Here is a 16109-nt window from a genome sequence, read left to right on the forward strand (position 1 = left end):
TTTATGTTTATTAAACACTTCCTGTTTCTGACTTCTCTGCCGCCTGTACGCATTGCATTACACATCAAGACTTTTGGAAGAAGGTTTTATCGACAGATGAGTCAAAAGTATAACTTTTTAGACTAAATGGATCCCATTTCGCCTGGCAAAAACCAAACACTGCATTCATCAGTAAAGGGGATGCTTTGCTGCCTCAGAACCTGGACGAATTGCCTTAATAGAAGAGACCATGAGATCCAAATGGCATATATTATCTGCTCAGTATCAGAGAATTCTACAGGAGAATGTCAGGCCATCCGTCTGTGAGCTGAAGCTGGAGAGCAACTGGGTCATGCAGCAAGACATTGATCCAGAAAACACAATAAAGTCTACATGAAAAAGTTTCAAAAGCAACACATTTGAAGTTTTGGAATTACCTAGTCAATGTCCAGACCTAATGAGACCTAATGAGATGGACTTCAAAGTTCATCCTTGAAAACTCACTGAGTTTAAGCAGTTCTAGGTGGAAGAGTGGGACAAAAATGCTCCACAGTGACGTGAAATACTGATCTACAACTTCAGGAAGTGCTTGGTTGGAGTCATTGCAGCTAAAGGTGTGACAACCTGTAATTGAGTGTAATGGGACAATTAATATTTAACACATGAACATTGGGTGTTACATAACATTGTTTATGAAATAAATGAAATAAGTATGTAATTGTTGTGTTACTTGTTCACTCAGGTTCACTCAGGTTCCCTTCATCTAATATTCTGTTTCCTTTGAAGATCTGATAACATTCAGCATCTTAAATCTGTAAAAGTTGAGCAAATTAGAAAGGAGACAAATACTTTTTCACAGCCCTGAATATCAACATAACTACAAATAACTCATTTACAGACATGATGTGTGAAACGTCTGTCTTGAGAACAAACCCTGTAATAAAACAACCAAGTCAAGAAAATTATCAAGAAAAACATCTCATGATAAAACACTATTGATGTTTGTACTTAAAGAATTTAATTAATAAAACACATCGAATTAGGTTCAGAAAATACATCCCAGTACAGATAATTCATCTACATTTAAAAAAGAGAAAAGTTAGGAGAACATTTAACATAATTAGAGTTCTCTCTTTGTCATCATCCTCTTCATCTTCTTCTCCTCCTTTTCTTTCTTGGGAGACCCCTCTTCCTCCTTGTGGAAGACCTTCCCATCAGGCTGCTTTTTCCATGTCACTTTGGTGTCTACAGGTAACCCCTGCTCCTTCAGCTTGTTTCTTATCTGGAGAAACACAAAGACACACAGAGACCCACAATATTTCACTCTGTATTAGTCATTCTGAAGATCTACAACTACCAATCCTTCCTGCTATACTGAGAGACGTTCATCACTTCAACCCTTTGACTCTATGAGGAGAGGAGGCTTATATTTGTCCTATTTCACACATGTACAAGTGTGTTTTAATATCCATGTGTGAATTTGGAAATGTGTTTTTGGACATCCCACTCTCCCTGAGACACCCTTTGAGAGCGGGGTCACAGCCAGGGTAGAAGGTTGTCCACAAACAGACTAGGACCCAGAACAGAGAGGAGGTCATCTTCAATCCGACTAGAACCCAGACCAGAGAGGAGGTCATCTACTACAGACTAGGACCCAGACCAGAGAGGAGGTCATCTACTACAGACTAGGACCCAGACCAGAGAGGAGGTCATCTACAACAGACTAGGACCCAGACCAGAGAGGAGGTCATCTACTACAGACTAGGATCCAGACCAGAGAGGAGGTCATCCACAACACACTAGGAACCAGACCAGAGAGGTGATCTATACAGTTTGTATCATTACCCGGTTGGTTCTTCATGAACAGGGGGAAACTGACCTCTTGTAAGATGGCGTCCTGAACAGCAGGATCACTGAGGTTCATATTTTGATCCGTTGGGGTCATCTTCATTCTCACCACCTGTCTCTTCAGTTGAGGTTTCTCAGGGGTCTCCACAGCTGGACCTACAAGATAATACAATCCCACAATGACAGTAGTGAATCATGGGGGAATTAGAATTATCTTGTCATCATTATATCAGGTAGACCAGTAGGAGAATGTTGTAACTTACCATAGCAGATGAAAGGATAGTTGTTGTCACAGGGTTTATTTATCCATTTATAATAATGAGAAGAATAAGGATGAGAAGACACCAGAGTGCAGTTGTATCTCTGATCTGTTGAAGACCATCCTGACAGCCAGTTTCTGAATGAGGAGTCACTCTGGTCTGACCATCTCCAGGAGTCTAGAAACAGACCGATCCACACAGGAAGTCCCCTCAGTGATATCTTCTTCTCTATCTCTGTGTTCTCAGTCTGGTTCCTCACACTGACCAGGTCTGTGTGATACTGTCTGCAGTAACTCTGAGCATCTATCCAGGTCTTGTTCTCCTGAATTAAGACGTATGTTATGTTGGTGTCTTGTTTTCCTGCAAAAGTCAAATGTAATAATCAATACAAATATCCAGTGAAATATCATCTACTGATCATCTATAGTACATGTTGTCATTGATTTGATAACAGATCAATAACTGATTAACAACTTAAAGCTCTCATGAGTCTATGTTTCAACTCAATGGCAGCTCCAGCACTTAGAACAGGCTTCATCATTAGTATGTCAACACTCACCATCATAACAGATGAAGTGATGCTGGTCATCACAGGAGGCGTTGTTCCACAGCCCAGCTGTACTCATTAAAACACAGTTACCATTTTGGGGTGTCCCAGTGTCCCAGTTTCTGAACTTAGTCTCCCCCTCTCTGTAGAAACGTCTGTCTGCCAGAGACCAGTGCCACTTCATGGAGTCTCCCTTCTTCAGTCCGATCCATAACCAGGAATTATAACTACCGACACTGGTCATCAGCCTGTTCAGGTCCTCCATGTCATCTACTGTAGCCAGATCAGTGTAATGTGCTCACACACCAACGACATCCATAAACACACACACACACACCCAGCATACATGACTGCACATTCCCTGCGTGGGTATTCCCACTAGGCTACCTGCCACCCCAACATATGTAAAAACACCTAACAGAAAATAGGGTTCATAAATATAAAAATGTATTAAATGATTTACATTTACATTTAAGTCATTTAGCAGACGCTCTTATCCAGAGCGACTTACAAATTGGTGCATACACCTTATGACATCCAGTGGAACAGCCACTTGCATCTAATCTTTTTAGGGGGAGAAGGGGGGTGAGAAAGATGACTTACCCTTACTTACCCTATCCTAGGTATTCCTTGAAGAGGTGGGGTTTCAGGTGTCTCCGGAAGGTGGTGATTGACTCCGCTGTCCTGGCGTCGTGAGGGAGTTTGTTCCACCATTGGGGGCCAGAGCAGCGAACAGTTTTGACTGGGCTGAGCGGGAACTGTACTTCCTCAGTGGTAGGGAGGCGAGCAGGCCAGAGGTGGATGAACGCAGTGCCCTTGTTTGGGTGTAGGGCCTGATCAGAGCCTGGAGGTACTGAGGTGCCGTTCCCCTCACAGCTCCGTAGGCAAGCACCATGGTCTTGTAGCGGATGCGAGCTTCAACTGGAAGCCAGTGGAGAGAGCGGAGGAGCGGGGTGACGTGAGAGAACTTGGGAAGGTTGAACACCAGACGGGCTGCGGCGTTCTGGATGAGTTGTAGGGGTTTAATGGCACAGGCAGGGAGCCCAGCCAACAGCGAGTTGCAGTAATCAAGACGGGAGATGACAAGTGCCTGGATTAGGACCTGCGCCGCTTCCTGTGTGAGGCAGGGTCGTACTCTGCGGATGTTGTAGAGCATGAACCTACAGGAACGGGACACCGCCTTGATGTTAGTTGAGAACGACAGGGTGTTGTCCAGGATCACGCCAAGGTTCTTAGCGCTCTGGGAGGAGGACACAATGGAGTTGTCAACCTTGATGGCGAGATCATGGAACGGGCAGTCCTTCCCCGGGAGGAAGAGGAGCTCCGTCTTGCTGAGGTTCAGCTTGAGGTGGTGATCCGTCATCCACACTGATATGTCTGCCAGACATGCAGAGATGCGATTCGCCACCTGGTCATCAGAAGGGGGAAAGGAGAAGATTAATTGTGTGTCGTCTGCATAGCAATGATAGGAGAGACCATGTGAGGTTATGACAGAGCCAAGTGACTTGGTGTATAGCGAGAATAAGAGAGGGCCTAGAACAGAGCCCTGGGGGACACCAGTGGTGAGAGCGCGTGGTGAGGAGACAGATTCTCGCCACGCCACCTGGTAGGAGCGACCTGTCAGGTAGGACGCAATCTAAGCGTGGGCCGCGCCGGAGATGCCCAACTCGGAGAGGGTGGAGAGGAGGATCTGATGGTTCACAGTATCGAAGGCAGCCGATAGGTCTAGAAGGATGAGAGCAGAGGAGAGAGAGTTAGCTTTAGCAGTGCGGAGCGCCTCCGTGATACAGAGAAGAGCAGTCTCAGTTGAATGACTAGTCTTGAAACCTGACTGATTTGGATCAAGAAGGTCATTCTGAGAGAGATAGCGGTAGAGCTGGCCAAGGACGGCACGCTCAAGAGTTTTGGAGAGAAAAGAGAGAAGGGATACTGGTCTGTAGTTGTTGACATCGGAGGGATCGAGTGTAGGTTTTTTCAGAAGGGGTGCAACTCTCGCTCTCTTGAAGACGGGAGGGACGTAGCCAGCGGTCAGGGATGAGTTGATGAGCGAGGTGAGGTAAGGGAGAAGGTCTCCGGAAATGGTCTGGAGAAGAGAGGAGGGGATAGGGTCAAGCGGGCAGGTTGTTGGGCGGCCGGCCGTTACAAGACGCGAGATTTCATCTGGAGAGAGAGGGGAGAAAGAGGTCAGAGCATAGGGTAGGGCAGTGTGAGCAGAACCAGCGGTGTCGTTTGACTTAGCAAACGAGGATCGGATGTCGTCGACCTTCTTTTCAAAATGGTTGACGAAGTCATCTGCAGAGAGGGAGGAGGGGGGGGGGAGGATTCAGGAGGGAGGAGAAGGTGGCAAAGAGCTTCCTAGGGTTAGAGGCAGATGCTTGGAATTTAGAATGGTAGAAAGTGGCTTTAGCAGCAGAGACAGAGGAGGAAAATGTAGAGAGGAGGGAGTGAAAGGATGCCAGGTCCGCAGGGAGGCGAGTTTTCCTCCATTTCCGCTCGGCTGCCCGGAGCCCTGTTCTGTGAGCTCGCAATGAGTCGTCGAGCCACGGAGCGGGGAGGGGAGGACCGAGCCGGCCTGGAGGATAGGGGACATAGAGAGTCAAAGGATGCAGTAAGGGAGGAGAGGAGGGTTGAGGAGGCAGAATCAGGAGATAGGTTGGAGAAAGTTTGAGCAGAGGGAAGAGATGATAGGATGGAAGAGGAGAGAGTAGCGGGGGAGAGAGAGCGAAGGTTGGGACGGCGCGATACCATCCGAGTAGGGGCAGTGTGGGAAGTGTTGGATGAGAGCGAGAGGGAAAAGGATACAAGGTAGTGGTCGGAGACTTGGAGGGGAGTTGTAATGAGGTTAGTGGAAGAACAGCATCTAGTAAAGATGAGGTCAAGCGTATTGCCTGCCTTGTGAGTAGGGGGAAGGTGAGAGGTTGAGGTCAAAAGAGGAGAGGAGTGGAAAGAAGGAGGCAGAGAGGAATGAGTCAAAGGTAGACGTGGGGAGGTTAAAGTCGCCCAGAACTGTGAGAGGTGAGCCGTCCTCAGGAAAGGAGCTTATCAAGGCATCAAGCTCATTGATGAACTCTCCGAGGAACCTGGAGGGCGATAAATGATAAGGATGTTAAGCTTGAAAGGGCTGGTAACTGTGACAGCATGGAATTCAAAGGAGGCGATAGACAGATGGGTAAGGGGAGAAAGAGAGAAAGACCACTTGGGAGAGATGAGGATCCGGTGCCACCACCCCGCTGACCAGAAGCTCTCGGGGTGTGCGAGAACACGTGGGCGGACGAGGAGAGAGCAGTAGGAGTAGCAGTGTTATCTGTGGTGATCCATGTTTCCGTCAGTGCCAAGAAGTCAAGGGACTGGAGGGAGGCATAGGCTGAGATGAACTCTGCCTTGTTGGCCGCAGATCGGCAGTTCCAGAGGCTACCGGAGACCTGGAACTCCACGTGGGTCGTACGCGCTGGGACCACCAGATTAGGTGGGCGGCCACGCGGTGTGGAGCGTTTGTATGGTCTGTGCAGAGAGGAGAGAACAGGGATAGACAGACACATAGTTGACAGGCTACAGAAAAGGCTACGCTAATGCAAGGAGATTGAATGACAAGTGGACTACACGTCTCGAATGTTCAGAAAGTTAAGCTTACGTAGCAAGAATCTTATTGACTAAAATGATTAAAATGATACAGTACTGCTAAAGTAGGCTAGCTGGCAGTAGCTGCGTTGTTGACACTACACTAATCAAGTCGTTCCGTTGAGTGTAATAGTTTCTACAGTGCTACTATTCGGGGCTAGCTGGCTAGCTAGCAGTGTTGTTTACGTTACGTTGCGTTAAAAGAACGACAATAGCTGGCTAGCTAACCTAGGAAATCGCTCTAGACTACACAATTATCTTTGAAACAAAGACGGCTATGTAGCTAGCTATGTAGCTAGCTACGATCAAACAAATCAAACCGTTGTACTGTAATGAAATGAAATGAAGATGTGATACTACCTGACCGGTGATTGAATTCGAATCAGTAGACGTGTGGTGACGTTGGCTAGCTGTTAGCTGTTAGCTGTTGGCTAGCTAGCAGAGTCTCCTACGTTAAGGACGACAAATAGCTGGCTAGCGAACCTCAGTGAATTAAGATAATCACTCCAAGACTACACACACTAAACTACACAATTATCTTGAAACAAAGACAGCTATGTAGCTAGCTAACACTAAACTAATCAAGTCGTTCAGTTGAGTGAATAGCACTACAGTGATGCTAATCTGTGTGCGTTAGCTAGCGTTTGCTAGCTCCTGGGCGAATAGCAGTGAAGGCTACGTTAGGGCGACGAAATACGATAATTATGCAATTATCTCTGATACAAGGACGGCTATGTAGCTAGCTAAGAAGAATTGCTAAGATTAGACAAATCAACCGTTGTACTATAATGAAATGTAATGAAAAAGTTATACAACCTGCAGAGCGAAGTATATCATTATACATAAGTGTTTCCAGTTTCAGAGATTTTTGTAGTTTGTTCCAGTCATTGGCAGCAGAGAACTGGAAGGAGAGGCGGCCAAAGGAAGAATTGGTTTTGGGGGTGACTAGAGAGATATACCTGCTGGAGCGTGTGCTACAGGTGGGAGATGCTATGGTGACCAGCGAGCTGAGATAAGGGGGGACTTTACCTAGCAGGGTCTTGTAGATGACATGGAGCCAGTGGGTTTGGTGACGAGTATGAAGCGAGGGCCAGCCAACGAGAGCGTACAGGTCGCAATGGTGGGTAGTATATGGGGCTTTGGTGACAAAACGGATTCCACTGTGATAGACTGCATCCAATTTGTTGAGTAGGGTATTGGAGACTATTTTGTAAATGACATCGCCGAAGTCGAAGATTGGTAGGATGGTCAGTTTTACAAGGGTATGTTTGGCAGCATGAGTGAAGGATGCTTTGTTGCGAAATAGGAAGCCAATTCTAGATTTAACTTTGGATTGGAGATGTTTGATATGGGTCTGGAAGGAGAGTTTACAGTCTAACCAGACACCTAAGTATTTGTAGTTGTCCAAGTATTCTAAGTCAGAGCCGTCCAGAGTAGTGATGTTGGACAGGCGGGCAGGTGCAGGTAGCGATTGGTTGAAGAGCATGCATTTAGTTTTACTTGTATTTAAGAGCAATTGGAGGCCACGGAAGGAGAGTTGTATGGCATTGAAGCTTGCCTGGAGGGTTGTTAACAGTGTCCAAAGAAGGGCCAGAAGTATACAGAATGGTGTCATCTGCATAGAGGTGGATCAGAGACTCACCAGCAGCAAGAGTGATATCATTGATGTATACAGAGAAGAGAGTCGGTCCAAGAATTGAACCCTGTGGCACCCCCATAGAGACTGCCAGAGGTCCGGTCAGCAGACCCTCCGATTTGACACACTGAACTCTATCAGGACAGCGGAGTCAATCACCACCTTCCGGAGACACCTGAAACCCCACCTCTTCAAGGAATACCTAGGATAGGGTAAGTAAGGGTAAGTAATCCTTCTCCCCCCCCCCCCCAACAAGATTTAGATGCAAGTGGCTGTTCCACTGGTTGTCATAAGGTGTATGCACCAATTTGTAAGTCGCTCTGGATAAGAGCGTCTGCTAAATGACTTAAATGTAATGTAAATGTAGTTGGTGAACCAGGCGAGGCAATCATTTGAGAAACCAAGGCTGTCGAGTCTGCCGATGAGGATGTGGTGATTGACAGAGTCGAAAGCCTTGGCCAGATCAATGAATGCGGCTGCACAGTAATGTTTCTTATCGATGGCGGTTAGGATATCGTTTAGGACCTTGAGCGTGGCTAAGGTGCACCCATGACCAGCTCTGAAACCAGATTGCATAGCAGAGAAGGTATGGTGAGATTTGAAATGGTCGGTAATCTGTTTGTTGACTTGGCTTTCGAAGACCTTAGAAAGGCATGGTAGGATAGATATAGGTCTGTAGCAGTTTGGGTCAAGAGTGTCCCCCCCTTTGAAGAGGGGGATGACCGCAGCTGCTTTCCAATCTTTGGGAATCTCAGACGACACGAAAGAGAGGTTGAACAGGCTAGTAATAGGGGTGGCAACAATTTCGGCAGATAATTTTAGAAAGAAAGGGTCCAGATTGTCTAGCCCGGCTGATTTGTAGGGGTCCAGATTTTGCAGCTCTTTCAGAACATCAGCTGAATGGATTTTGGAAAAGGAGAAATGGGGAAGGCTTGGGCGAGTTGCTGTGGGGGGTGCAGTGCTGTTGATCGGGGTAGGAGTAGCCAGGTGGAAAGCATGGCCAGCCGTAGAAAAATGCTTATTGAAATTCTCAATTATGGTGGATTTATCAGTGGTGACAGTGTTTCCTATCTTCAGTGCAGTGGGCAGCTGGGAGGAGGTGTTCTTATTCTCCATGGACTTTACCATGTCCCAGAACCTTTTTGAGTTAGTGTTGCAGGAAGCAAATTTCTGCTTGAAAAAGCTAGCCTTGGCTTTTCTAACTGCCTGTGTATAATAGTTTCTAGCTTCCCTGAACAGCTGCATATCACGGGGGCTTTTCGATGCTAATGCAGAACGCCATAGGATGTTTTTGTGTTGGTTAAGGGCAGTCAGGTCTGGGGAGAACCAAGGGCAGAGGTGTATTTAGAGGGCAAGTTGGTTAGGATGATTAGGATGATATCTATGAGGATGCCCTTGTTTAAGGCTTTGGGGAGGTACCTGGTAGGTTCATTGATAATTTGTGTGAGATTGAGGGCATCAAGCTTAGATTGTAGGATAGCTGGGGTGTTAAGCATGTTCCAGTTTAGGTCGCCTAGCAGCACGAGCTCTGAAGATAGATGGGGGGCAATCAGTTCACATATGGTGTCCAGAGCACAGCTGGGGGCAGAGGGTGGTCTATAGCAGGCGGCAACGGTGAGAGACTTGTTTTTAGAGAACTGGATTTTTAAAAGTAGAAGTTAAAATTGTTTGGGTACAGACCTGAATAGTAGGACAGAACTCTGCAGGCTATCTTTGCAGTAGATTGCAACACCGCCCCCTTTGGCAGTTCTATCTTGTCTGAAAATGTTGTAGTTTGGGATTAAAATTTCAGAATTTTTGGTGGTCTTCCTAAACCAGGATTCAGACACAGCTAGAACATCCGGATTGGCAGAGTGTGCTAAAGCAGTGAATAGAACAAACTTAGGGAGGAGGCTTCTAATGTTAACATGCATGAAACCAAGGCTATTACGGTTACAGAAGTCATCAAAAGAGAGCGCCTGGGGAATTGGAGTGGAGCTAGGCACTGCAGGACCTGGATTCACCTCTACATCACCAGAGTAACAGAGGAGGAGTACGATAAGGGTACAGCTAAAAGCAATAAGAACAGAGAGTAAAAGGACAGAGAGTAAAAGGGGGCGATAAAATAGCTTCAAGGTATAATGTACAGACAAAGGTATGGATGTGAATACAGTGGAGGTAAACCTAGTGAGTGATGATGAGAGAGATATTGTCTCTAGAAACATCATTGAAACCAAGAGATCTCATCACATGTGTGGGTGGTGGAACTAATAGGTTGGATTTTTATTTATTTTTTTACCTTTATTTAACCAGGCAAGTCAGTTAAGAACATATTCTTATTTTCAATGACGGCCTGGGAACAGTGGGTTAACTGCCTGTTCAGGGGCAGAATGACAGATTTGTACCTTGTCAGCTCAGGGGTTTGAACTCGCAACCTTCCGGTTACTAGTCCAACGCTCTAACCAATAGGCTACGCTGCCGCCCCGATGAGGTATAGTGAGCAGGACTAGAGGCTCTACAGTGAAATAAGCCAATAAACACTAACCAGAAAGCAATGGACAAGGCATATTGACATTAAGGAGAGGCATGCTTTGTCGAGTGATCAAAAGTGTCCAGTGAGTAGTGCGGTTGGTTGGGGTCACGGCGATTTAGGCAGCTAGCCGGGCCATCGGTAGCAAGCTAGCACAGGATGGAGGTCTGTTATTAGCCACCTCGTGTGTTTCCGTCGGTAGGATTAGCGGTGTTCCGTGTGGTAGAGGGGATGAATCCAAATCACACAACAACAAAAAACTTTAGATATAGTTATAGAGGCCCAAGAATTTTTTAAATAAAATAAATAATAAAAAATAAATTGTCCGATAGGTCTATTCAGATAGCAGCCGATAAGACAGCTAACGGTTAGCGGACCGCAGATGGGCGTTCAGGTAACGTCGCGATGGAGGAGCCAGCCGGATAACTGCTTCGGGTAGATAACGTCGGTAGTCCAGTTGTGAAGGCCCGGTGGGGCTCCGCGTTGGCAGTAAAACGGGTCCGGATAGGTGATTGTAGCCCAGGAGTGACTGATGGAACTCTTCAGCTGGCTAGCTCCGGAATAATTGATGTTTGCTCCGGAATCGACGAAAGCCGATAGTCACACGGATAGCAGCTAGCTAGTTGCGAGATCCAGGTATGAATGTCAAGAGTTAGCGGTTGAAATCCAGGGACATGGAGAGAAAAATAGGTCCGGTATGTTCTGTTCCGAGCCGCGCCGTACAAAACTGGCGATAGATTTTCGAGCTAAAGGATAGCTGATGACCACAAACCGTGGTTAGCTGAATACTAACGATTTGCCAGTAAAGAAGCTAATTAGCTTCTGATTAGCTTCTGGCTAGCTTCTGGATTAGCTTCTGGCTAGCTTCTGGTTAGCTTCTGGTTAGCTTCTGGTTAGATTCTATGGAGGATTACAGATTTGAGGTATATAATACTTTTTTTTATAAATATAAATTGGTGAGGCGGGTTGCAGGAGAGTGTTTTGAAGATGAGTTTATGGAAAGTAAAAAAATATATGTATAAAAAGGTATGCGAAAAAAGTTGTAAATATATATATATACGGGACACGACAAGACAAGGACAAAAGACGTCTGAACTGGTATGACATCTTGGAGTAAATATCATAACCCAACAGTAAATAACATAACCCAACAGTAAATATCATAACCCAACAGTAAATATCATAACCCAACAGTAAATATCATAACCCAACAGTAAATATCATAACCCAACAGTAAATAACATAACCCAACAGTAAATATCATAACCCAACAGTAAATATCATAACCCAACAGTAAATATCATAACCCAACAGTAAATATCATAACCCAACAGTAAATAACATAACCCAACAGTAAATATCATAACCCAACAGTAAATATAATAACCCAACAGTAAATATCATAACCCAACAGTAAATAACATAACCCAACAGTAAATAACATAACCCAACAGTAAATATCATAACCCAACAGTAAATAACATAACCCAACAGTAAATATCATAATCCAACAGTAAATATAATAACCCAACAGTAAATATCATAACCCAACAGTAAATATAATAACCAAACAGTAAATAACATAACCCAACAGTAAATATCATAACCCAACAGTAAATATCATAACCCAACAGTAAATATCATACCCCAACAGTAAATATCATAACCCAACAGTAAATATCATAACCCAACAGTAAATATAATAACCCAACAGTAAATAACATAACCCAACAGTAAATATCATAACCCATCAGTAAATATCATAACCCAACAGTAAATATAATAACCCAACAGTAAATATAATAACCCAACAGTAAATATCATAACCCAACAGTAAATATCATAACCCAACAGTAAATATAATAACCCAACAGTAAATATCATAACCCAACAGTAAATATCATAACCCAACAGTAAATATCATAACCCAACAGTAAATATAATAACCCAACAGTAAATATCATAACCCAACAGTAAATATCATAACCCAACAGTAAATAACATAACCCAACAGTAAATATAAAAACCCAACAGTAAATATCATAACCCAACAGTAAATATCATAACCCAACAGTAAATATAATAACCCAACAGTAAATATCATAACCCAACAGTAAATATCATAACCCAACAGTAAATATCATAACCCAACAGTAAATATCATAACCCAACAGTAAATATAATAACCCAACAGTAAATATCATAACCCAACAGTAAATATAATAACCCAACAGTAAATATCATAACCCAACAGTAAATATAATAACCCAACAGTAAATATCATAACCCAACAGTAAATAACATAACCCAACAGTAAATATAATAACCCAACAGTAAATATCATAACCCAACAGTAAATATCATAACCCAACAGTAAATATAATAACCCAACAGTAAATATCATAACCCAACAGTAAATATAATAACCAAACAGTAAATAACATAACCCAACAGTAAATATCATAACCCAACAGTAAATATCATAACCCAACAGTAAATATCATACCCCAACAGTAAATATCATAACCCAACAGTAAATATCATAACCCAACAGTAAATATAATAACCCAACAGTAAATAACATAACCCAACAGTAAATATCATAACCCATCAGTAAATATCATAACCCAACAGTAAATATAATAACCCAACAGTAAATATAATAACCCAACAGTAAATATCATAACCCAACAGTAAATATAATAACCCAACAGTAAATATCATAACCCAACAGTAAATATAATAACCCAACAGTAAATATCATAACCCAACAGTAAATAACATAACCCAACAGTAAATATAATAACCCAACAGTAAATATCATAACCCAACAGTAAATATAATAACCCAACAGTAAATAACATAACCCAACAGTAAATATAAAAACCCAACAGTAAATATCATAACCCAACAGTAAATATCATAACCCAACAGTAAATATAATAACCCAACAGTAAATATCATAACCCAACAGTAAATATCATAACCCAACAGTAAATATCATAACCCAACAGTAAATATCATAACCCAACAGTAAATATAATAACCCAACAGTAAATATCATAACCCAACAGTAAATATCATAACCCAACAGTAAATATAATAACCCAACAGTAAATATCATAACCCAACAGTAAATATCATAACCCAACAGTAAATATCATAACCCAACAGTAAATATAATAACCCAACAGTAAATATCATAACCCAACAGTAAATATCATAACCCAACAGTAAATATCATAACCCAACAGTAAATATAATAACCCAACAGTAAATATCATAACCCAACAGTAAATATCATAACCCAACAGTAAGTATCATAACCCAACAGTAAATATAATAACCCAACAGTAAATAACATAACCCAACAGTAAATATAAAAACCCAACAGTAAATACCATAACCCAGCACCCCTGACCAGCACTACTCCCTTTATATTAGCAGTAAATAACATGCACCAGCTGCAACTGTAATGAAATAAGCTCTCCCCCCCCCAATCTCTCTCCCTGTATCTCTCTTTCTCTCTCTCTTTCTCTCTCGTCTGGTCCCTCTTTATTTAGGACCCTCTCCTTTCCTTTCACACTCTCCCTGTATCTCTCTCTCTCTCTCCCTCCTCTCTCGTCTGGTCCCTCTTTATTTAGGACCCTCTCCTTTCCTTTCACACTCTCCCTGTATCTCTCTCTCTCTCTCCCTCCTCTCTCGTCTGGTCCCTCTTTATTTAGGACCCTCTCCTTCCCTTTCACACTCTCTCCCTGTATCTCTCTCTCTCTCTCCCTCCTCTCTCGTCTGGTCCCTCTTTATTTAGGACCCTCTCCTTCCCTTTCACACTCTCTCCCTGTATCTCTCTCTCTCTCTCCCTCCTCTCTCGTCTGGTCCCTCTTTATTTAGGACCCTCTCCTTCCCTTTCACACTCTCTTCATCTGTTCCTCTCTCTGTGTTCTCCCCCTCTCTCTTTTTCTCCCTCTCCATCTCTCTCAGAAAGACATGACATCTTTCTGTCACCTTGCCCATGTTTGTTTCTGTCACTTCACTAGTGCTACACTCTATCACTCATTCATTTTGTTTCAGTTCTGTTTGTGTGTTTGTGTTTTTTTGCTTAAATATTCTTGTAGGGAACCAGACATCCTCACATGGATAGTTAAACAAGGATCATTCAGACAATTGGGGACATTTTGCCCATCCCCACAAGGAAAAAGGCTATTTTAGGTTTCGGGGACAGATTAAGGGTTGGGGTTACAATTATGGTTAGAATTAAGGTTAGGGGTTAGGGTTAGAAGTTAGGGTTAGGATTAAGGTTAGGGGTTAGGGTTAGGAGTTAGGATTAAGGTTAGGATTAAGGTTAGGTTTTGGGTTAGAAGTTAGGGTTAGGATTAAGGTTAGGGGTTAGGGTTAGGGGTTTGGATTAGGGGTTACGAGTAAGGTTTAGGGTTAGGGTTAGAAGTTAGGGTTAGGATTAAGGTTAGGAGTTACGTTTAGGGTTAGGAGTTAGGGTTAGGATTAAAGTTAGGGGTTACGGTTAGGTTCAGGGTTAGGAGTTAGGGTTAGGATTAAGGTTAGGAGTTACGTTTAGGGTTAGGAGTTAGGGTTAGGATTAAAGTTAGGGGTTACGGTTAGGTTTAGGAGTTATGTTTAGGAGTCAGGGTTAGGATTAAGGTTAGGGTTACTGTTAAAATGTAGGGTTAGATATTGGTTTTGGGGAGAAGAGGTTTTGGATGGGATTCAATTGTTTGGTCCCCACAAGGACAGCAATACAAAACTGTATGTTTGTGTGAGTGTCTCTTTTGCTGCGCATAACAAAAAGCCTGAACTCTGTCTATGTTGTTGTTGTTGTTGTTAGGCTAACAGTCCCTTTAGTGGTGAGCGTCGCTGTCCGTGATGTAAAATAGGTCCTGTCAGGTTTCTATTACCATGATCTCTTCCATTGAGGTCAAAATAGTTTGCATAAAGATTGGAGGACAATAAAGCATATAGATAGATAAAGAGAGAGAGAGAGAGAGAGAGAGAGAGAGAGTTCTACATTCAATTCCTTTTGAAAAAAAAAACACTATGTTGTAAAGAATGACTATAAAAGCTATATCAATAACATCGCATCGCATCAAATTCTCCATCCCTTTGTTTGTGGTTTTTACAGGTCTGTTGCTGAACATGGGGAGGTTGAGAGGCAGGCAGGAGAGAGATGAGCAGGTTCTCATGGGGTCAATGCTCAGGGCCCTAAATCACCTCAATGATGTCACTATTGGAATTGAAGGGGATTCCTTAGTGCTTTGAGAGTTGCTTTGTGGTTTGACTGGAGAGCAGGAAATGACATTACCAATCAGACAGCCATTACCAATCAGACAGCCAATCAGATGTGTTCGCAACCATCACACAAGTAGAAGAAGCTTGTCAGCCTTTATGTGTGTGTGTGAGTTTGCTTGTAAGTGTCTATGAGGTTTTTCTAAGGAGAGGGAAAAATACTCTTTCCACACAGTTCCAAGCCAGAGAGTGAGCCACCATGTTGGAAATCAACCAAAACTAACAAGACAATCATTTGGGTGCTTCTACATTAACTTCCAAGACATCCCCTAAATCCTCCTGAAAAGTCTTATTCATGTCAAGGTTTTGTTTTTCAGTCCAAAGTGCTTTATTTTACCACGGACAACCGGGGAGGTGACGTTTATTCATGATTCCATGAGGTAAGAACGGACACCTCTCTCTCACCAGAGAGCC

The 16109-nt window shown here is 43.3% G+C and overlaps 1 protein-coding gene across 1 annotated transcript in view; it reads right to left on the bottom strand.

Moving 5' to 3' along the window:
• Window positions 1-464: 464 nt before the first annotated feature.
• LOC118377458 (lymphocyte antigen 75-like) overlaps window positions 465-16109 on the bottom strand; it is a 174786-nt gene continuing 159141 nt past the window's right edge. Inside the window, exons 8-11 of the mRNA XM_052460736.1 lie at window positions 2647-2931; window positions 2091-2447; window positions 1859-1983; window positions 465-1261 (exon numbers count right to left, since the gene is read on the bottom strand). Of these exons, the coding sequence (XP_052316696.1) occupies window positions 1100-1261; window positions 1859-1983; window positions 2091-2447; window positions 2647-2931 (929 nt within the window). The 3' untranslated portion in view covers window positions 465-1099. The remainder of the gene's footprint in view (window positions 1262-1858; window positions 1984-2090; window positions 2448-2646; window positions 2932-16109) is intronic.

This window comes from Oncorhynchus keta, chromosome 13 (assembly GCF_023373465.1).
Source record: "Oncorhynchus keta strain PuntledgeMale-10-30-2019 chromosome 13, Oket_V2, whole genome shotgun sequence".
Lineage (NCBI taxonomy): Eukaryota > Metazoa > Chordata > Actinopteri > Salmoniformes > Salmonidae > Oncorhynchus > Oncorhynchus keta.